Below are 22098 nucleotides of genomic sequence, written 5' to 3'. Positions count from 1 at the left end.
GCGAGCACGCTGAGACCCGCTGAGGCGCTGAGCACGTGGAAAACTGAGATGTTAGGTTAGCATCAAGCTGCTTCGTTCAGTTCAAGCTTACCTCCTTGACCTTAAGACGCCTTAAGTTAAGAAATGTGTATTTATGGTTTTCATAGTAATCTCTTATTATTATTGAGAATATTCGGTTAGTTTTAATTTCATTATAATTTTTTATTCAAATTATACTTAATGTTTATCAAATCTTTTGTCAAAATATTCTATAAATCTCAAAGTTTTAACACTTCTTTTACCAGAATCCTAAAACCTACAGTCAGGAAGTGTACATTACGTTATTTTGGTAAAGCAACGATGTCTGAAGCAATCAAAATAGGGACACATAGTGGAAATTTTCACTGTGATGAAGTTCTTGCTATATTTTTGTTAAAGCAGTTGCCAAAGTACAAGAATGCTAGCATAGTGAGGTTAGTGAGTTTACAGAGAATTTTAAAACTTGTTTAAAAGCTTTGAGGAGTATCAGTTTTTAGTAAAGTTTGAGTAGGAAATAAGTATTTTTATTTGTAGGTCTCGAGAAATTAGTATTTTAAATACTTGTGACATTGTTGTGGACGTAGGAGGTAAATATGATCATGCAACAAAAAGATACGACCACCATATGAAGTTAGTACCACTTTAATAATGTATAATGATGTAAAATTAATAATATTTTCAGCTAAGAATGAATTTTTAGGGATTTTAAGGAGACTGCAAATACAGTTTTAAATACTAATGAATATGATCCAAAAATTAAGTTAAGTAGTGCTGGATTAATTTACTGTCATTATGGCCATGAGATTCTTAAAAATGTAATTACTGAGGTAATAAGTGACAGTGATATTGATATTATTTTCAAAAAGATCTATAATAGTCTGATTAAGGAAATCGATGCTACTGACAATGGACTTCCTATGTGTGATGGAGAGCCTGCGTAAGTAATATTTTGTAAATTTATATCGAAGCTAATATTTTTGCTTCTAAGTAATTTAATTTATTGGACTATATTTTTAGCTACCGTATTGTAACAGGATTAAGTTCAAGAGTAGCTCGATTCAATCCTCGTTGGAATCAAAAAGGTCAAGATGAAAATATCCAGTTTTCGAAAGCCGTAGAATATGTAGGAGAAGAATTCATGGAATTTGTACAGTATAATGTAAATATATGGCTACCTGCACGTACTATAGTAAAAAATGCAATTGAAAAACGATTTGAGGTAAATTTAAATTGTTTATTAAACTCTGTATTATTAGAATTTGGTGTTTTAAATAATTAAGACTTTGACAACTAGGTGGATCCAAGTGGTGAAATTATCCTTCTTGAACCATTTTGTCCATGGACCGAACATTTATTCGACTTAGAAAAAGAGTTGAATATTGAAACGCCATTAAAGTATGTGATTTTTGAAAACACTAATTTTAATGTGCAATGCGTACCTGTTGCTCCAGGAAGTTTTATTTGCAGGTAGATAAAATATATAAAGTTAAATAACTTTTAATAGTTTTGATAAAAGCCTGATCAATTTTATTGTTCGCAGACTGTTTTTGCCAGAAGCTTGGGCTGGATTACGAGAGGAAGCTCTTGTTAAGGCATGTGGAATTGATAATGCAGTCTTCGTACATGCAGTACGATTCATTGGTGTGAACAAAACAAAAGAAGGAATTTTAGAAATGGCACGAAAATCACTCCAAACAGGAAAGTCTCAATGATGCTTTTAAATAAAATTAGGAGTAATAATTATAAAATATTTCCATAATTAGATACAAATGACTTAATTTAACATGAAACATTAATTTTGTATAGCATCTTTACAACCAATCCTTGTCTATTATTATTTTATACAAATGTAATAATTATTAATTTTACATGAAAATGTTAGATTACATAAGAAATTAGTATTTTCTAGTTTATTGTACGAGGGCATTTTTATCAACATTACGTAATTTGATTGTGCATAAATTGGGCTTGATTTCAACACTATTTCTACCATGATTTCATGTATACCTATTTCGGCCAAAACGTGTCTTATTTAAATCCGGGATGATGATTAAGAGGAAAATGATACCGCGAAAGAAATTAAGCAACTATTATATGAAGAGTCGAAGCAATATGTGAAATAAAAATTGTAAATGTATCTTTTGTCACCTTTGATTAGGAATAGTTTTAACAAACCAATAATGTTTTCAATCATACGTGGATATTTACTAAAAGATAGGGTAGTTATCATCGAGTGAAAATTAGAAGTTATCTGGGGCCAATTTTATTTAATGGCAGAACACACAATATTAGATTGTTATGGAGTTTTACGTCAAATTTATATATTTTTGTGTCGTACCATTATTGCATTCCATTAGCAAATTGCTGCTTTAAAATTTATTTTCAAGTACTGTACAATTGAAAAATTAAGATGTTTGATGCCGGATTTAGAAAGAATTTACTTGCTGATGTTTTTATTGCGCACCTTTATTCAAATGAAACTTACAATTTTTAAAATGGCACAAATTTATTATTATATCATGCGAGTAACGGAATAGTTGGAGCAGCCAGAAAGAAAGTTCTACTGGCTCGCAGTTTTAGCTGCTTCCTCAGCATGTATCGCAAGATGTACTGCTTTGGCCTTGGCTACATCAGGTGTGTCAATTACTCTTCCATCCGAAGCAAGAGGGGCACTGCGCGCCTCACCATAATTATAAACATTATGGGATGTGGCATACGCCAATGCGCCATATGGAGCACCTTCGTTTTTGGCAGCCTCCTACAAACACAACGATACTCGAACAATTACTGGCGATACTTTCTAATCTTTGCAAGAAAGAAGCATTAATTTTAAACAGTACAACTACAAGCACTTAATAATTATGGATATAAGTCTCATGATACAGTAATTATAGTTGGTGTAATAAATATAAAGGCTAACATTCCAGTGAGCAAAGTCGTAATTGCTGTTGTCAAGTCTATGAATAATTATGAAAGGAAGAAAAAACTTGATGAGGGAGTAAGGATGATATAGTAATGCACGTGATATTATTAAGAGTTGTATTTGGCACCTGAGCATGGGCAGCGAGATGAGCGGCTTTGGCTTGTGCGACCTCGGGTGTATCCACGACGCGACCATCAGCTCCAATGGGTGCGCCAATACCAAAAACAGGCGTATACACGGAACCAAATGCTGGCACATATGCATATCCTAGAGTGTTCCTGGCAGCTTCGTAGGCCTGTGTTGCCAAATGCACAGCTTTCGCTTGCGCTACCTCGGGTGTATCCAACGGATAATTATAAGGAATCACCGCTGGCACGTAGTAAGCTGGAGATGCCACCGCTATGCCAAAAAGGCTCAACATAATAAGCTGAAAAATCCACATGTCCCTCCATCAATGATTATTCGACTCTTCACTCGCACACTGTTCTCCCAAATACAGCCAACATCGAAACACGATTAAAATTGTAAATCTCCCGAAGAAGCCTGATGGATCGTTAAATTCGCGAGGTTTCTTGTAGCTTATGATTCATGGCAAATGAATTGTGTCTTCGGACAATAGAGAATTGCGTACGAGAATGAGGATACTCACGAAGGCGTTCATGATTAGTAATGTTGTATAGCGCTACTGGATGACCAGGACTCGCCCTAAGGAAATGACTGTAGATATATGTCGTGGCGTGCATCGGATCTCCTTTTATATATAAGAGAATCTGGTAGGGAGTCGGTGACCCGTAGGAGGGGACCACACCCTGCAGCAAGTGTAACACCTAAAGTAGTGACATTGACATTAGGTTGACGAAGCCCTACTACCGGCTCCTCGAGACGCGCTCTTCCCCTGTTCTCCTTCTTTTCCCGACGTTGCTCTTTCTTCTTTCAGCCGTGTAATCATTATGCCAAGGTCAGCTCTGCTGCACCACAGCTTCTTTCTTCGACCTCCTCCCTCTCCTTCATTCTCCTCTCTCTCTCTCTCTCTCTCTTTGTCATTCTCAGCTGTCCAGGGGCATTGAAAAATCCCAGCAGCCCTTGACTGACCGGAATTACCGGGACCAATGAACTCGGGGCAGCCTAACAAAAACGTACCATACTGAAACTCGAGAAAAATATCTAGATTATCGTACCTATACATTATCATCAACGCCGAAACCTTTGCAAGTTCGATCTATCCGAGGGCGAGTTGTTCGTCATTTAGCATTTTTCCTCCTCTTTCAACATTACAACTGGTTATCCGTACGAGGAATTAATTAAATTCTTCGATGTTACACTTGGGGACGCTGCGAAATCTTACGAGATTTTCTCGGTCGACCCCTTTGTTCCTGGCATTTTTTCGCGACCATATAACGATACTCGACCGTCCTTGGTAGATATAAAGTTGATCGAGGAGAGACGAATGAGATGTAAAATTGTAATTAAAAGCGATTGCGGGAAATAATGCAGAGAGCGTGGCGTGCTCGACGTTCGGAAGGTCACGCGGACAGGTGTCCTCCAAGTCACCTGATTTTTCTCAATAAGATAAGACGAATTTACCCGTCTTTTTGCTCCTCGCACTTATTCATATCCTGTATCCACATATCCTTCGCTCGATTCCAACGCGGTCTTGATTGAAAACCTTGCTTTTATAAAAGTATACTTATTAGACGCTATTCGATCGCAAGGAAGAGGACGAGAATGAAGATAATTAAGCATTCGTTTCTCTCCATTTAAATTATACATGCAGGAACCATTTGGAGAATGAGACGTCAGAATTAACACGTGGATACGAAGTTATTTCCAGAAAGGATAATTAATTAATATGGATCATCCGTTAGCCCACTCTAAATTTACAGTCGTCAGTCGGACGATGCGATTTATATATATTTTGAAGATGATTTGCGAGATGCGCTAATCAGTTGTCCAGTGCGCGCGTTTCAAGTTGGACGCGTGCCACGCGACAGATGCGGTTAAAGCTCGTGCTATTAAATCTTCGTTGAGAGACGACCGTGGCCGATGCAACGGGCGATAAATCAGATTACATTCCTCACGGTTCGCAATACGTCCAAGTGTCACCGTTTTATCAAACATAATAATATATAATCTCCGATAAATCCAAATCAACAAATTGATCCATTGGCACGCATATACGTATAACCTCGAGAAACGACCGATCCGCGTATCGTAATATTGCTGATGGTATTTTGCTGGACTCGGCACATCCGGTGCACGGTAAAATTTCGCTAATGAGGGGTACAGGCAATAAAAACCTGGCGTACGATAAATTAGAAAATAAAAGGGGTTCGTATACCGCGGGCAAATTTCGCACAGCTCCAAGTTCTATTAATTCGACGTAGCGCACGTTTCTTCTGGAGCGGCGCTTGCGATTATTGGCCTTAATTAAATTACCGATGTAGAAAATAAGACGAGGGGCAGTATATAGGTATATAGAAGGGGCGCGGGGTGTGCGTATAAATTGCCGAAAGTCCGTGGAATAAAATGAAAAGGAGCAGAAAACTTGGAGGGGAAATACTTTCTATACAGTGTCGATCGCGTGATGGGATTGCGTGGATTTTCCGTCAAAATAATGCGCCTTTGCATAACAGAGATTCGGATCTATACAGTAACGATCGAGGATCGGTAGCGTTTGCTATATCACGCACTCGCAATGTGTACACAGCACGTATATATTTTCACGCATGTATTACATGCGCGTGCGAGCACGCTAATGCAACTGTATATTTTCTCGCGCTGTGCTCTTACTGCTTTCTGGCCCGGCATCTCTTTTGCGCGTCTTGTTTTATTAATTGCGGCACACTGCGTTATTACGTCAATAAACAGAAGAAAAGTCTGCGGATTTCCACAGAGTTCCATCCAATTTTCCGTTCATTCATTTCTTACCGTATTGCGTTCTATACATTTCACGAAATCTCACTTGCCTGTATACCACGTTGAAATCTCTGCACGAGCGAGAACTCGCCGCGACACTGCCTCGTTTCCTCGGAACCTCCCACCCTAGCTTATATATGTATTTTGCAACAATTATACCACGCGGGACAATAAGATAAAAATCATCACGATTTTTTTTTTTTTTTTTTTCATTAAAATCGATAAATTTTTGTTTCTCGTATAAACGAGGTATAAAAAAAGGGTGGAGCGCTTATAAATTCATGGAGCGTTGAAATAAATTATTCCGACTGATTTATGTCATCGGATTTCAGCGTAAAATCCGTTTATAGCAATTATCGGTGATCGATCGATCTGATCATGAGTCGAAGCAATCTGTTGAAAATCTCATTTTTGCCTCATTATGCGATTTATATATATGTATGGTGAAACGATCGCGTATCGAGCCGGACAATTGGTGAAACGATCCGTATGGTTGCAGAATGCGCGCTTGTGTGCAAGTATATAGGGATTAGTTGGAATTCTGCTGGTATAGGTGCGCGTCGAGACAGGCGAGATTATTAAAGGACTTTGCGCGTGACAAAAGTCCGGCTTTTAGCTCGGAATTCGCGTAATGCAGAGACACGCTCCAGTGGTCGTTGTCTCTTGGATTTTCAAGAGCATATAAAGCTTGATATACGTGTTGTGCTTACCCTAAATATCAAAACTCAGCTAGTCGTCGCTATTCTTCCACATATCCACATAAGTATTCTTACGTGTGAATTTCATGCAAGAGTAATAGCTCGCGCGATAATAAAGGACTCCGCGCCACGGCCGAGTCCGGCTTTTCACTTGGAATTCGCGTCAATGCAGACACGCTCGAGTGGTCATTGTCTCTTTGATTTTCAAGAGTACAAACTATATATGTATATATATATATATATATATAAGTCAACGGACACTTTATGACTAGTCCAATTCCAAACGTTTCGATTGAATTAGCTCGCACGTCCGATTCAATGTTGTTCTATGTATAGACGTATCTATATACTGCATTGCAGTATAGAAACTGTGAAAAAATTAAAAATTTGATCTCGGAATTCTTGTAATGCAGACACCCTCTCGAGTTATCCTTGTCTATTTGGATTTTGAGAATTATAAAGTTAAATATAAATGTTTTCTCTCTCCGAACCATAAATATTAAAAAGGAGTATCCTCGCTATATATTCTTGCAAGCATTCCCACGTGGAAAATTCGTGAGAAACGGTGGAAAGTCAAAGGACTTGGCGACACGGGCCCGCGACTTTTGTTCGGAATGCGCGAAATACAGAGAAGCTCGAGTAAGTCATTGCGTCTTCACGGATTTTCAACCGTGTACACTGAAACAACTGTTCCCTCGTTGTCTTAAAATCTTTCAGTCGGATATGCTCGCTGTACGAGTTTGGTATTTTCACATATTTTCCTCAAGTGCATGCGGAAAGAAAGAAAATATTAAAGAGACGAATCTGCAAGAAAGCCATGCGTAGCCCGCAATTCACACGGTGCTGACATTCTCGAACAGTATAATTGTTCCATCAGTTTTTAAGTAGTGTAAGCAATGAGACTGAGGCAAAGGACAGTTCCCATGGACCGGCTGAAAAATATCCTGCTCGCGAGAGTCCTCATCGTTGTTCGCACGTTCGCCAAAGACGCGCGAGAGCGTTCTTTACAGATTGCGAGTGGGCAGAGGCTGTTGTTTTTTTCAGCGACTCGCGTCGAGACCGCTGAGCAAGTTGGAGAATAAAGAGAATCGAGGTGAACGATGCGCCTGCTTTTATGCCTGTCAATTGTTTCATGGAGGAGAGGGGGGGATGAGGCAACTCTCGAGATCGATGATTGTCCCTGCCCAATAACGCGAACATTTATTGCCTCACAGCGTGTGCGATTCGTGTAACGCGAGCTTAATGCGCATGTTAATCGTGGTCACGATCACAGGGCAAAACGGTATGCATCGATCCCCCCCCCCCCCCCCTCATCAACCCCTTGCCATTCGATTAAAATTCTACCATTCCGGCAAATACCTGCGTTCGCTATCGGCAACCGTTAAAATCCAACCATTCGTGCTCGCTGAATTTTCCTTGTAAGCACTCGTAACACGTGCGATTAGATAGCAAAATATAACACGAGTTCTGTCTCGAATTATCTAATCCAATACCGTTTTAACAATGCAACTTTGCGCATGAGCACTGATATCTTGGCTAACGTGCTTTCATGTTCCACGGTTTTTAACGAACGCCAATATATATATATATATATATATAACATATTTGTGAGAAAAGCGTATTAAAAAAAAATACTGCAAAATAAGACAGCAATAGTGTTGTATATATATATATATATATAGAAGCGGGAATATATGGAAGGAAAATCTTTTGCCTTATTATTACGCCGCGTTGGAGAAAAAGAGACGATGTATCGTTTCGCAATTCGATTCGCGGATGCGGAGAGACGTCGAGATTAGGCGTGTCGCTAAGAATAGAAACGGATGCAAATACCGAATGCCTGTGTTAGTCGATCGCTTATCGAGGCTCGCTCGCGCGCGCGCGCTTTTATTTAAATCGACGATTGAACAATTTGCGTGTCGCAATAATGGCTACTCTCGTCTGTGGCGAGGAAAAGATTCCCGGGGGGGTAATAATGAAAAAAGGAAAAGAGTAAAAAAGCAATCCGGTAGTATACAAGATAGGATTTTATATGGTTTAATGTGCTGCATTGGCTAATGTGAGATCTCCGAGCGTTATAAAAATGAGTTTCTGTGGTCTCGGAATAAGCGAGTTTTGGCGCGCAATTGAGAAACGCATGGGGCTATGGGTAATGGTATCGAGGCGATCGTTTTTCCAGCTTTCCGACTGCCGCTGACACTTCCTGCTTGTCCCGCGTACGAAACACTCCGGAGAGTGGGAGAATCGCTTTTGACTTTTCTGTCGTTTGCGGTTTGACTCTCGCGGCCGTGCAGCAGTCCCCCTCCACTTGCTCATAACGCCGTGTCCAATCGTTCAAATTTCTACCGGCAAATCACTTTCAAATTTAACGAGTGGCAAACTTATCGTTTGCCAAATACCCTCCGACGCGAAAATCTCCTTGCAAAATCGGCCTCGTTATCCTTCGTAATTATATAGCTCCGTGATTGCGTTTATCGATCCTCTGCTCCACTTTGAAAAGACTTTCCTCGAAAAGGTACCACTCGGTACTCTCAGTTTGGGGTGACGAATTTTTCCTGACTAAAATCCACCGAAAATACAGAATATTATCGTAGAATTAAGGCCGTACCTAACGAGACGAGTCGTGAGGCAATCTCATCAATATTTTGACGTTGGAATATAATACATATAATGATAAACTTTCGCCTAAGCGTGGAAATCCTGTCGCAATATATATATTCTTCGAGCGAGACTTTTGCAGCAGAGTGCAGATAGATAGATTAAACGCGGGAAATTTCAAGCGAATGAATTCTGGGACTGAGCGTTAATCTGCGGAAGGGATTAGGCTCGCTTCTAGGCGATTGTATTTTAATCAACAAAGCTTTTATTTCTTTCCTTTATTTCTGTTCCTCATCGACATAACGTAACAACGGCGAATGGCAGTGCGCGTACTTCTGGACCAGCTCGAGATAAATAAAGTATCGTATAGTCGTATATATGTATATATATATATATATAAAAGCGTGAATATAATTATAGTAGCATCTAGTAAGTGCTGGCAAAATCTTTGAAGAACGGTTGTTCCTGGAAGGAGTTGCCAAAGCCTGACGTATCGAATTGGTCCTCGAAGGATCCGGAATCGGCGAACGACTCCTCCGATCCCGAGGTGACCGGTCCATGCGGTACTTTCGACGCCAGATGATTGTAAGCCGCGAAATGAGCCGCTTTCGCTTTAGCCACTTCCGGTGTGTCCACTACTCGACCCTGCAAAACAATCATCGTTAATTCTCATTTCCAACATTGCTCCTTCGATCGGCCGCTCGTAACGGCAGAGTTCCCTCTCTCAAAAGGTACGAATCATATTCGGTGAAATAAAATTCGAGAGATCGAACGGTGTAAAAGTATAATTATTGGAATACCTCGTGATCGAGCGGGGCAGTTGGACCGTGATAAGCCCTCTCGCTTCCGTAAGTCTCGGCGCTGAAGTAGCCGGGAGCGGAAGAACCGCGGAAGACGCCGGAATGCAGCACCGGCGTGTCGTAGGCTCTCTCCTGCGAGCCACCCTCGTAATAATTATGATTTCCGGCGTAAACCGGCGAAGCACCTTGGCTGATTCTGGCTGTGGCCTCTCTAAGCGCTGCCAGGTGGGCCGCTTTGGCCTGGGCGACTTCCGGTGTATCCACCACGCGACCGTCGTGCCCAATTGGCGCCGGTGGTCCGTGGTAACCCTGGTAGTAGTCGTGCTGTGGCCGGGCCGATACCAGAACCACCGCGGATATCACCAAAATCTAATGGACAGAAAAAAAAGGAAACTTTTACATCGATGTCGTATTCCACTCGAAATTCTGCAGTATACACTCGTTCTCGTGTCGCATCCAACGTTTTTCTCCGGGCAATCGATGGGGTAGGTAATATATATATATATATATATATGTATGTATATACGCGTGTATCGCATGTATATGACGTGATCCACAGAACACTCACTAGGTACTCCATCACTGCTGGGCAAACCGGAAGCTTGCGTTCGTCGCTATGAAAACTTGTCGAATCCCTGGGAGAACGGAAATCCCGTTTATATACGGTGTGGATTTAAGTTGCGCAATATTGTCAATGCCCCACCAATCGGTTGTGGCTAATCGACTGTGCCCCGTTGTGTTGATCGGAGTTTCGCGATTTGACGTGGAGGATGGAAGAGGGGTGACGAGGGGGTTGGCAAAACTTTTCTATTGTCTGGTGGAAGAGAGGAGGAGGAGGGGGGGGGGGGGAGGGTACGGTTTGACAAGGAGAGTGGCAGCCTGCAATAAGGACGATTCATTTTTCCACAACTACGAAAAATTCATATTTCGTTGCACGAAATAGCTTGCCACACTGAGCACGATCGTGGCGAGAAATTGCTGCCACCTTGTAATGACTCGTGCCACCCGGTATCCATACCTGTAACGACTTGCCGCAATTAGAACAATGCTCGTTGTTTTGTACCAATTATTATTATTGTTGTTGTTGTTGTTATTGGTTGCCGAGGTCGAATTAAATATTATCCAAGATACGACCTTTGAGGAAAATGCGAGACGATACGTGATGGAATTCGCGAAACAATTAAACAGCGAAACAAATTAATTACCAACTTTCTTACAAGTGAGGTAACGTTCCTCGATCCGATCCGCGTAAATTCTATATAGATTTTTGTCCTTCGTCTATATATATATATATATATATATATATTAATTTGTATAAGGATTGCGAAAAGGCATTAGAGCTAATCGGGATGAGCTTTCGAACATATATATGATTATTCGAAATTTCGTTTATTCTCTCATAAATGATTTTTTTCGACTCTGTTAAATCTCCGCAGATTAGCATCTTTCGTTCTAGCGTGAATAATGCAGATTTATATTTACGAGATACGATTGGGTGAATCGGGCCACGAGCTCTAATTATGCGGCGCATAATGCGATTAGCATAGGACTGAACGACTTTCGATGCAGTTACGTAATACAATGGAGTTTGCGATAGCCGAGAGAAATGAGCCGGGTTTGTCCAAATGTTTCGTCGCATGCAAATAAACTGACCGATACTATATTTTTGTAGGAGGCGTGTAACAACGCGTTGGGCATGTTTGATGATTTTTTTGATTTTACTGAAAAAACGTTGCGCGTTGTGTGCAAATCGAGCGGTATGAGTTTCGTGCGAGCCGATTTAACAACAACCGAGAGAGTGTTCCGATTCGATGAACGCCGATAATATGAATGTACCTTATTAAGATTGATCGCTCGAGTCGAATAAAAAGCTGATACGAACCATATAGCGTTGTAATTCGATATTCGATTAAAAATCATTATATATCGATGTTTTCGGTATGCTTTCGTTAAAACCGTCCGAACGAAAATATGAACCGATACGAGAAGCGCGGATACCAATGAAAGATCGTCGTTAAGTTGTTTTAGCATGGAAATAATTATATAACTGGACTTGTAAACCTGTTTCTATTGTTGACGCAATGCTACTTACTACCATTATTATCCTCCCACTCGCTCTTATACCATTTTCCATCGATATAAATAACTTGCTTCTTTCTCATTTTAATACAAACCTCCCCCCTCCTCCCAGAGTCTTTTCCGGTACTCTTCCGTAGAGTTTTCTGCTCCTTTGACTTTTACGCGCATACTTTAATGAAATTGCTTCATTCAGTCCGGTCCACTCTCTTTTCTTTCGAGTCGCGCGGCAAACTAGCGCTGAACTCGCTCGAAATGGATAACAAGGCCGGGCGCAGGAATATATCGAATGAGAAAATAAAATGACATAGGTATATATATCGGAACAATCGCAGGAAGGAAAAACGTGGTTGACGTATATAGAGTTTTTCTCGCATTTGCAGGGTCCTTCCGACGTGCATATAATTCTTCTCCTCGGAGCGAGCGTTTCCTCTCGCTATTCCTCATTGTTCTTCGCTCTTGGCCATTATCGTGACTGCCTGCCTTGCCAGCTCGTCCTTTTTCCACTACGCAATTCTCTCACAGCACCACCACCACCCCCCCCCCCCCACCCATTTCCCACTCCTCCGGAGATTCGCGAATCTTGCTTCTCGCAGCCCTCGCGCGCGAATTACCAAATAGCACGGCGGTTGGCGCGCGCGAACCCCCGGCCGTTCTTACATTATGTGAAAATGAGGCGACGGGGTGCGTGTGTACGTGTACCGTTGTGCCGATAGTCGTTCGCGTGTATGCGCCACAGTGGCGTGACAGAGCGTCGGCCAGGCGAACGCCAGTATTGTTCCTGAGCTATATAAACCGAACTCGGTCTCTTCGGCCGAACAGAGAAACCTTCGATCCTGGATAGAACAAACATGCAGTTCCTCGTGAGTACGATATTCCCCATTGACCGTTATAGCTTCACTTTCCAAACGTCTCTACTGTAAACAACAACAACGTTCTCGCTCTTCTACATAACGTATATATATATATATATATATACTTTGTACGATCTGACCGATTTTCATTGAATTTCTACAATATTTTCCCAAAACTCTACAGTTTTTTCAACGACTCTCTTCTCCATCGACGAGTGCGATTAAACTGATTTACATATATATAGGAATTTCATAAGTGAAAATATAATTGTGGGATTACAGCTGCTTCTCTGCGGACTCCTCGGAGTGGTTCTGGCGAGACCGGGTCATCCCGAGACGATTTTCCTACCGGCGAATTATTACCACGGGCCAGCGGCGCCACTGGACCATAAGGGTCGCGTGGTGGATACACCGGAAGTGGCGCACGCGAAGGCTGCTCACTTGGCGGCACACGCGGCGGAAGCTGCCAAGACCGGTGGACACGGATACGCCTCTGGTTACGACTTCGAAGGAGGATTCGACGGCTTCGAGGGTGGACACGTTGGAAACTACGTGGAGCCTGTCGCAATCAAGTACGACGCCCCCGCAAAGTACCACGTTCCGGCAGTGCAAAAATATCACGGACCACCGGCCCCCCTCGCCCATGATGGACGCGTGATTGACACTCCGGAAGTCGCCCATGCCAAAGCTGCGCATTTTGCCGCGCACGCCGAGGAACTCACCAAGATCGCCCACCTGCAACACTCGCAACCCTTCCCCTATCATCCATAAATCACCACCCCCTCTCCCCCTCCCTTCCCACCAACCGTTCTATCTAATCTCTCGTAACTCTTCTTTGACAAAACTAAAACTCCACCGAGCGCTCGACCGGCTCCTTCGGAAACCCTGCGTGACAACAACGACGAGAAATTTTCTGCCTACCAAGTGAACCCGCACGAGTTTCGAACCATTTATATATAGTGATCGATATAGTCGTGAATATACAGTGCAAACCTTTCCTTGTCTCTCGCCAGACATTTTACTCCTTCAAATATAAATCTTTCCTTCGTTCTTCCATTTAATTTAGTTGTATACTAAAGTTAGCGTTGCAATGTTACCAAGTTTCTGCTCGGAGAGTGCGATGATAATAGGACTTTGCTTTTTTTTTCTTTTTTTGTTTAGCAAAGATTATCGTGAATAGTACAAATTTTTCTTGTTCGTTGGTAGAAAATTTGTACTCTTTTGTACCCTGAAACATACCTTTTTGCTTTGTTCTTCCTCGACGTTTTTTCCATCTTAACATATGATTCTTCAACTCGTCGTTATAGCGACGATATATAGGTAATTTATAGCTCGTGGAGCGTGATGGTGGTAGAATCTGGAAATTTTTCTTCTCCCGCAACGAGATCCATTAAATAATTGTTATCGCGTGCCTTCTTTCTTGCGTAATATCACTCTGCAGCTTACATTTCCATAGATAATTACGCCACCTGCAATTATGGTGAAAGTTAACTTATTATGATAGATACGCGAGTTTTATTTGAATTTAACTGATTCTAAAGTTTTGCAAATGAAAAGTTCTCCTACTGTGGGTACAAAAGTACGAAACACCCGAAGCATTTTCTACATACATATATACTCATATCGCGTGTGTGTATACGTTTTCAATGATACGTTTATATAGAAATATATGCTTGGTACAGCACTTATGCATGTAATAGTTAATTTTTCATATGTGGTTCAACCTGAAATCAAACTAATATATTTTTGTATACATATAATAAATTTTTTACTAATCACTATACATTTAAGCCTCTATTATTTAAACGAACCGTCCCATTCCCAGTGGAAAGAGTGCAACGTTCGAGACGATTTCGACCAATAGCTGTTACATCCATAAAATTGAAAAAACCTGCAGAAATATATGAATGGCAAAGTTTCTTTATATACATATATACTCACGCACATCGATGTGTGATACCGTTTGCAGCAAAATGTTAAAATCATTGTGGTATATAGGCGCGTAGGGTAAGATGTAAGATTTTCCCCAACTTTCGCTTTGGCCCACGAAGGAAAGCGAGGAAAAAAATGTAGATATAATTGAATTGTGCGGTTGGTCCCCCGTGCGTTTTGAAATATCGTCAGGCTCGGTTAAGCCCGAACACGTTGGCGATACAGAAGGAACTGCGAGAGTTATCGTGTTATCACAGTGAGCACTGAGGACAAGTGTCGCTCTATCCCTTCTACAAGTAGCCCCGTAGCGTATAGCTATTCGCCTATTACCTGCCGACACGCGAACAATACATACGACCTGGTCGATGAACCAGGACGCAAGTTGCAACATCGCGAGCGCGCATTGTCCCAACAATAAAAATCATCTTATTGCTCCGGTCTTCTTGCTCCTTAAGCTTTTCACCTAGCTTCACCTATTAACAAATAACCTGCACCATTCAGCTCGATCAATCCATTTTTCAATCTCGCTTACAAATCAATTCATAAGTTTCAGCGTTGCTGAATTGTTTTATCAGGTACTGAGAGAGAGAGAGAGAGAGAGGGGAATAATGGAGTGGAGCAACCTAGCTGCGCGCATCTCCCTCTCTAAACGTATTACGCAAAATGTCATAAACGTCGGAAAATTGAAAAGTACGTAACGCAACGAAAAGTTGGTTTATCTATGGCTAATCCCATAAGTGATCCATTCGGTCGGAAAGGTCAACATTCTTACGTTCGCCAACGGTAATGATCCCAAGAATCCTGTCCTTCGAGTTACTTGATGCAATATAGCTGTAGACTCGTCGAGTGGAAATGTCAATGTTAATCAGCGTTGAGGTCATCGAATTGCACCCACTATACGGTAAACAAATCGCACGTTGCATATTTTGCATATATATCCAACACGAGAATGGATAAAATGATAATCCTCGGATCGATCGATAAACGTTGGTATATAATCGAGCATCCGTACAAGAAGAGAAGAGGGAACGTAGTCCTTTGGACGATCGTTGGAATTATATACCTTCCTAAAATTACGGATGAAATGTAAATAAATGCAGGCATTCGCGCGGCATCGTTGGGTGTTTACTCGTGTACGGAGGGGGTGCTTAGAGTGGAGAAAGAAGAAAAGAGGGAAAAATTGAGGGAGGAGGTTTTGGTTGAAATGTCAATGTTAATATTGTCGGGGATCGAGGAAGGGACTCGTCGAGTTGCGACGAATGGCGAGAGGAGAGTGTTGATGGCGAGGTTATACGGGACAAACGAGAGAGAACATTGTTAAGCGTTAAATGTTACGGGGTAGGGCAGCCACTAAAGAGAGCATTTTCATGGGTGTGGTTAGCCCGGCGGTTGCAGTACCGGCTGCTGGGGTTAGGGTGGGGCACGCCCCGGTCTCTCAACCGGCCTTAGCCAGTACCCCTATAAATTCTACGATCCAACATGCTGCAAGCTGTAATGTGGTGCGATCCGCGTCTTCGACCAACTTCACATTCGATCCTCATCGAGCAATTCAGCAGCCAGTCGGATTAGATCCAACAAGATGATCGCGTATCTCGTGAGTACTCGCCAACCAGTTGCTCCTTATTTACACAAAACAACTTAACTTTCTTCGCTCGCTCGCGAGTATGAAATTTCTCGTGTACTCGTGTCCATCTCCTATATATATGCTCGTTTAATATTCAACGCGAGTTATTTGGCTTTTCAGACGATATTCTCAGCAGTGGCGAGCATGGCGTTGGGAGTGCCGCAGTATTATCCTAGTGTGGCAGGATATTACGGTGGACAACACTTCGGGGGCCACGCAGGGGGACCCCCGGCACCTTTGGGGCCCGATGGCCGAGTCGTCGATACACCGGAAGTTGCGCAGCTGAAAGCTGCTCATCTGTCAGCGTTGGCCGAGGCCACCGCACGTGCACCGAAAGGACCGGGCCCCGCAGGACCTTACGGTCCTCCTGACACACCATATACGTCCGGAGGCTACGTCCCACACTACAGGTATGTCTTTTGTTCTATTCTACAACATTGCGCATTCCTCGCTAATTTATTCGTTTCACCTTTAAATTCTTTCGCCTATAAAAAGATGGCATCGATAATCGTTGAATTAATTTACAATTCCACCCAGTTCGATCCAAACTTTCTTTTTCCGATGCGCTAATAGTATATATGTTTATTTAAAAACTAACGTTTCTTCATGGAGAAGAGTGTTAGTTTGTACTTTGGTTGACTTTTGGCAAACTTTTAGCGGGCCACCAGCTCCGTTAGGTCCGGACGGTCGAGTGGTGGATACACCCGAGGTCCAGCAAGCCAAGGCCGTACATTTCTCCCTGTACAATGCGGAAGCCCAACGCGTGCCAGCGGGCCCTGCTGATTCTCACGAAACTGGCGCTTATAATCCAGCCTATCACTCGGGCGCCTACGTTCCGGGGCTCTACAACGGCTACAATCACTATTGAGGAGGACCGTAACACAGCAAACTGGACCACGCACATACGCAGTAACCACTTCTCCGCTCATTCGTCGATCGAGAAATCTCTAGCTGCCAAACGTGCCAAATAATTCTCTATAATCTATACCTCCTCTGATCTTGCTATATCAATAACAAATTTCTCATTCGCGTCATTATAGCTGCCCTCTGTTAATCATATATTCCACGTACGTACCGAGGACGTGTCCCAGGAACGCGTCCCGGGCCCCCCGGAGATTCTCGTCCCGACTGCGCCTGGCTAATTGGAAGGACTCCGGGACAAATGGGCGCCCAAATGCAAGCGACGATTAATTGCGCTAAAATGTATTTTTATATTCCGTGGTCCAACGTGATAATTATTCTTCTACCTCCATTTACTGTAACGAACGAGCGAGCGGTCCCCCCCCCCCCCCCCCCCCACACTCTTACCCCGTACGCGCGTAATAGTAGCATACAAAAATGGAAATAATAAACGTAATAATATATCATGCATTTATATGTATATATATATATATATATATAACCGTACAGCAAGCGTACACGAATTCTTACTGTTATATTTACCAATGAAACAGAATATATCGTCAAGAAAAACGCTTCTGATTCACTGCCACTGGGCTTTCCTATATATATGCTTTTTATTTCAATTATCCGCAGCATTCTCTCTTTCCCAATGAATAAAACCGTATATAACATATATTACAGCCAAGCGATAATTAGCATCGAGCAGATAAGAGGCATCGGAAAACATTAGGCCAAATTACAAAGCGTTTTCATGCGTGCGATATTAATATATTACGTGAGCTCCTTTGTTTCCGTCTTAATTAGGACTCGCGTGATGAGCTGGCATATATGGTCTCTCTCTCTCTCTCTCTCTCTCTATATATATATATATATATATATATATATATATATATATATAATAACAGGGCGAGAAGTTGTAAATAATCTCTTGTGAAATATTACTACTGCGTGTTTTAGTAAAAAGTATTAGAATAGCTGGAGGAAAGAAATTGGCCAATGTGGGCTACGTATCCGAGATTTCGCGTCGAACGAACGATTAATTGCTCGTTGCGAATAAATTCTATTGCAGAGAGAGAGAGAGAGAGAGAGAGAGAGAGAAAGAGAGAAGGTATCGCATCGCAAGTCCATGGTGCAATTTGGAGAAGAAAATTCATTGTGCGCTCTCGGCGAGAAATGAAGGAAAGTGCGATTTCTCCGAGACAATTCCCAAGGAACGCACGTACATGCACCGAAAAACTCGAATCGCACGGGCCCGCAGCCGTTACGTTTCATTCACGCGTGCGCTCGTGCGTGAAGCGTGCCCGCTTGTTTACATTGCTCGCAAGATCCCATTTGCATTATTGGCTTGGAGACCGAGGGTCGTTCTCGCTTTTCCTCCTTCCAAGAAACCCTCGACGAACGCGTAACGAATCTTTCGAAGGAGAAAGAAAAAGTGTTGTAGAAAAGGGGGAGGAGAAAAAGAGTAATAGACGTCAGTTAAATAATTGACAGAATGATTTAACCAGTTCGCGATTGTTTCTATAATGGAACGTCGAGGTAATTAATGGTGAACGAGATAATTATGGTTTTTCGACGCTGAATGGAGGTTTAGCGTGGGGTAATTTGCGCCACGTTCGCACGCGCTTCGGTAGAGAAAAGAAGAGGAGGATGCGCGCGCGTGCACACGCGCACCAAGGCTATTGTGTCGAATGATCTCTGGCGGAAAACACAGGCTCGATGAGGAAAAGCTGGAAAAAAGTGCGGGTATGGCCAGGTCGTGACGTTGCATTCCTCGTTTTGCATGGTCAGGCAAGTCCTTGCAAGCGCGACCACTGTAGGATACGTGTCCTCGGATCTGGTTTTCTCCTATACAGATAAATCTAAACCTCGCACTCTCCTTAAACGACCTTTCGACCCCGGCTCCTACCGACTCTTATCTATCGTTACACATCGTCTCGTTATCAAACACGAATCGAAACTTTGAATTCCTTACCATATAGGCGACAGAATTTTATTCTGCAAATCCTCCATTTCATCTTATACGCTTTATTTCCACCTATACGTTTAAACGTTATAATAAACGATCGAATGATGCAAGCTTTCACAATGCATTCGAAGAGCCGTATGATTCCAGCGTTGCATTTACCAAATCCAGGCTGTGCTCTCAGGTTAATCGAGTGTCTGCCATGATGAAGTATCGGTTTTGCTTTCGATTTAGGATTTTTCACGGATAATCGGAGGCGAGAAGTGTTGTTTGGTAATTGCAGGGATGTTGAATTGGCTCGCGGGGGTTTTTAATGGAAGGGGGGGGGGATATATTATATATATATACGTACGAGGAATCGGCTGGAAGAAGATGCAACTCGATCACGAAGCAGCTGTATATAGCTCGTGGGCACGATCGGCCCTACCCTCTGACGCGATATTTTATTATTATAATAATTATGATTCCGTCCAATTGTCTCATCGAGCAAATTACGCAAGCTCGAGCTGTACAGAATTTGTCCATAGGGAGAATACTCTTCCTTTCGAATCGTCGGCAAAGAATGGACGCCCACCGAGATGTAGCAGCAGGATACCACGTTGTCTGACGCGTGTTAGCCTACGGTGTCTGGAACCGCCCAAAGTCCCGAGTGTCGCGGCTGTTGTGTCGTGACTGCGTCGAGAGTCACTTGGCACAGTTATGCGATGCCGTAGGATGACAGAACGAGTGCAGCCTGAACCCACACGCTCACAACCGGGATAGAAAATGACCTCGATGGAAAGTAATTTGCGTTAAACCCAACGTCTCGTCATATCTCGTTTTATCAACAAATACCCATTGCTCAACACAAATTCCCATAATAAATTACAGACTTTGCAATAAAGAACCTCCCCTTTCTCTCTCTTATATATATATATATATAAACGCGCATACAAATACTCGCCCAATTTGGTTGAAAGTAATATACGTATTTGGCGAGATAACATAGGTTTTTCCTGTAATAAATATTTGCAACTGTGCGTGGGAGGAATGGAGTAGACGATTGAAATAGCAGAGATTCGTTGATAATTTGAGAATGTAATAGTACATGGTTTATTTCTTAATAGTAAATTGGATTGTACTGCGCGAATGAAGCTGCTCTTGCGTGAGCTTGCAGATGAGCCTCTCGCGCCCTGCTGACTTCCGGTGTGTCCACGACGCGTCCGTCCGGCCCCAGTGGTGCCGCTGGTCCTCGGTAAACAAACGGCGTTATGTGTGAATATGCAAAACGCACCGGAGTCACGTAAACGAAGCCACTCTGCTTGTCATCGTGCATATTGTAGTTGTAGTTTCCGTTTGTCCTCGCAGCTATCCTCGCATGCTCCGCTAAATGAGCTGCCTTGGCACGAGCGACCTTCCAATTAAGAACCATTAATAAACAAATCGATCAGGGACAAACTTTGCTTTTCCAAGAAAACTCCTGCCAATCACTATATATAGGAAATTCTACCTCGGCAAAAACTCTCATCGACCTTTCACTCTGATAAATCAACGAAAATTTAATTCCTTGCTTTATTGTTATTGAAGAAACTTGGATATAATAATTTAAGTGCGCGGCTTTTAATCGAAACCGAGCAAGCAAACTCGAGACTCGTGCTATCGGCAAGGAATTCTTGTGTTTCTCTCAACGCTGCAGAGAGTCGAACGTTAATAAAGGATCTCTGTACGGTCGGTGAGAGATTTTCCTAATTATATAGTAATAATACTGTTAATTTATCGTTATAGCTTATTATTGATGTGTTTACTTCTGGGGTGTCTACGACTCGTCCATCGTAGCCAATGGGTGCAGCTGATTGGTCGTAAATACGACTCTCTGGCAACGAGACAGGATTAGACAGTAGTGAATTATCCTCGTATGGGTTTCCATAGTCAACTTGTGCGTTTGCGTTTCTTAGTCTGGCCAGTGCCTCAGCTTGAGCTGCGAAATGGGCAGCTTTCGCACGGGCCACTTCTTCCGTGTCTACGACCCTGCCATCGGGCCCAATTGGTGCTATTGGTCCCTGATAAATCGCGCCCTCGGCCAGCGTCAATAAAATAGACGCAGTCGTTACCACCTAAAAAGTCCAAACGATCACTCACCACACAATATCGTTATTGTCGCAAAATTAAAAAACTTCCATGATATATTACAAGTGATTTCTCAGCTGTTATTGCTAATATGTTTTACAAGGCATTAATAATTAATAGCTGCTAATGAATCCTTGCGAAGCATTCGGTATCTGAAACAGAAGTTAACGGAATGTTGTTATGACGCTATACCCATTTACGAGGCGCAATAAGTTATAGACACGAGGAAAGTTATATCATTACCACGAAGAGCCACTGTATATAGGAGTGTAATTTCTGGATGATATCGATTAAGAGATATGATGCTGCATAAGCGTGAAGAAAAGAAACGTTTGTACCTATACCGAAACGAGTGAAAAGCTCGTAAATGGCGAGATTTACGACAGCTCGATCAACATTTAGAGTTATAAAGGCGTGTGTGTGTGTGTAAAAGTTGAAATCTCGCTTGTGCTTTCTGCTTTTGTTAGTCACGTTCCCTGACATATTTCAATTGACACTGATATTATTTTGAACCAACGAAAGATTGTTCGATTCTTTTTTTTCCAATGCATCCTTTAAATTTTATCAGAATTCTTTATCCTTCGTCGTCACTGTGCACCAGCAATCTATCCACGAGTTTACGTCGAAACTCTCGCGATTGACACTTACGAGTAATTTCATGGCCGTGAATTCTTCGGACATGCTACG

The 22098-nt window shown here is 42.3% G+C and overlaps 4 protein-coding genes across 4 annotated transcripts; 2 read left to right on the top strand and 2 right to left on the bottom strand.

Annotated features, from left to right (window-relative positions):
* Positions 1 to 1996, top strand: LOC136785712 (MYG1 protein C27H6.8). Its single transcript, XM_066746939.1, has 7 exons — positions 1 to 175; positions 285 to 452; positions 553 to 648; positions 719 to 955; positions 1036 to 1237; positions 1313 to 1485; positions 1559 to 1996. Exons 2-7 carry the CDS (start codon positions 340 to 342, stop codon positions 1728 to 1730), a joined length of 993 nt encoding a protein of 330 aa, XP_066603036.1. The 5' UTR covers positions 1 to 175; positions 285 to 339; the 3' UTR covers positions 1731 to 1996.
* A 470-nt stretch (positions 1997 to 2466) lies between these two features.
* Positions 2467 to 12200, bottom strand: LOC136784281 (uncharacterized). Its single transcript, XM_066744861.1, has 8 exons — positions 12128 to 12200; positions 11607 to 11674; positions 10902 to 11087; positions 9954 to 10322; positions 9583 to 9798; positions 7508 to 7735; positions 3069 to 3368; positions 2467 to 2776 (listed from the first exon to the last, which is right to left on the bottom strand). Exons 1-8 carry the CDS (start codon positions 12198 to 12200, stop codon positions 2579 to 2581), a joined length of 1638 nt encoding a protein of 545 aa, XP_066600958.1. The 3' UTR covers positions 2467 to 2578.
* A 582-nt stretch (positions 12201 to 12782) lies between these two features.
* Positions 12783 to 17396, top strand: LOC136784271 (uncharacterized). Its single transcript, XM_066744852.1, has 8 exons — positions 12783 to 12892; positions 13166 to 13651; positions 14388 to 14454; positions 15916 to 16102; positions 16158 to 16267; positions 16309 to 16409; positions 16560 to 16849; positions 17097 to 17396. The coding sequence occupies exons 1-8, from the start codon at positions 12881 to 12883 to the stop codon at positions 17305 to 17307; spliced, it is 1464 nt and encodes a 487-aa protein (XP_066600949.1). The 5' UTR covers positions 12783 to 12880; the 3' UTR covers positions 17308 to 17396.
* A 2960-nt stretch (positions 17397 to 20356) lies between these two features.
* On the bottom strand, positions 20357 to 22098 carry LOC136786187 (cuticle protein 18.7-like). The gene is made up of 3 exons (XM_066747759.1): positions 22060 to 22098; positions 21090 to 21398; positions 20357 to 20698 (listed from the first exon to the last, which is right to left on the bottom strand). Exons 1-3 carry the CDS (start codon positions 22090 to 22092, stop codon positions 20405 to 20407), a joined length of 636 nt encoding a protein of 211 aa, XP_066603856.1. The 5' UTR covers positions 22093 to 22098; the 3' UTR covers positions 20357 to 20404.

The sequence above is a fragment of the Prorops nasuta genome, unplaced genomic scaffold (genome assembly GCF_024137725.1).
Source record: "Prorops nasuta isolate Cenicafe-Biocafe unplaced genomic scaffold, Cenicafe_Pnas_1.2 PNAS00003, whole genome shotgun sequence".
Lineage (NCBI taxonomy): Eukaryota > Metazoa > Arthropoda > Insecta > Hymenoptera > Bethylidae > Prorops > Prorops nasuta.
The sequence above is the reverse complement of the archived record's forward strand: the minus strand, read 5'-3'. Positions and strand labels throughout refer to the sequence as shown.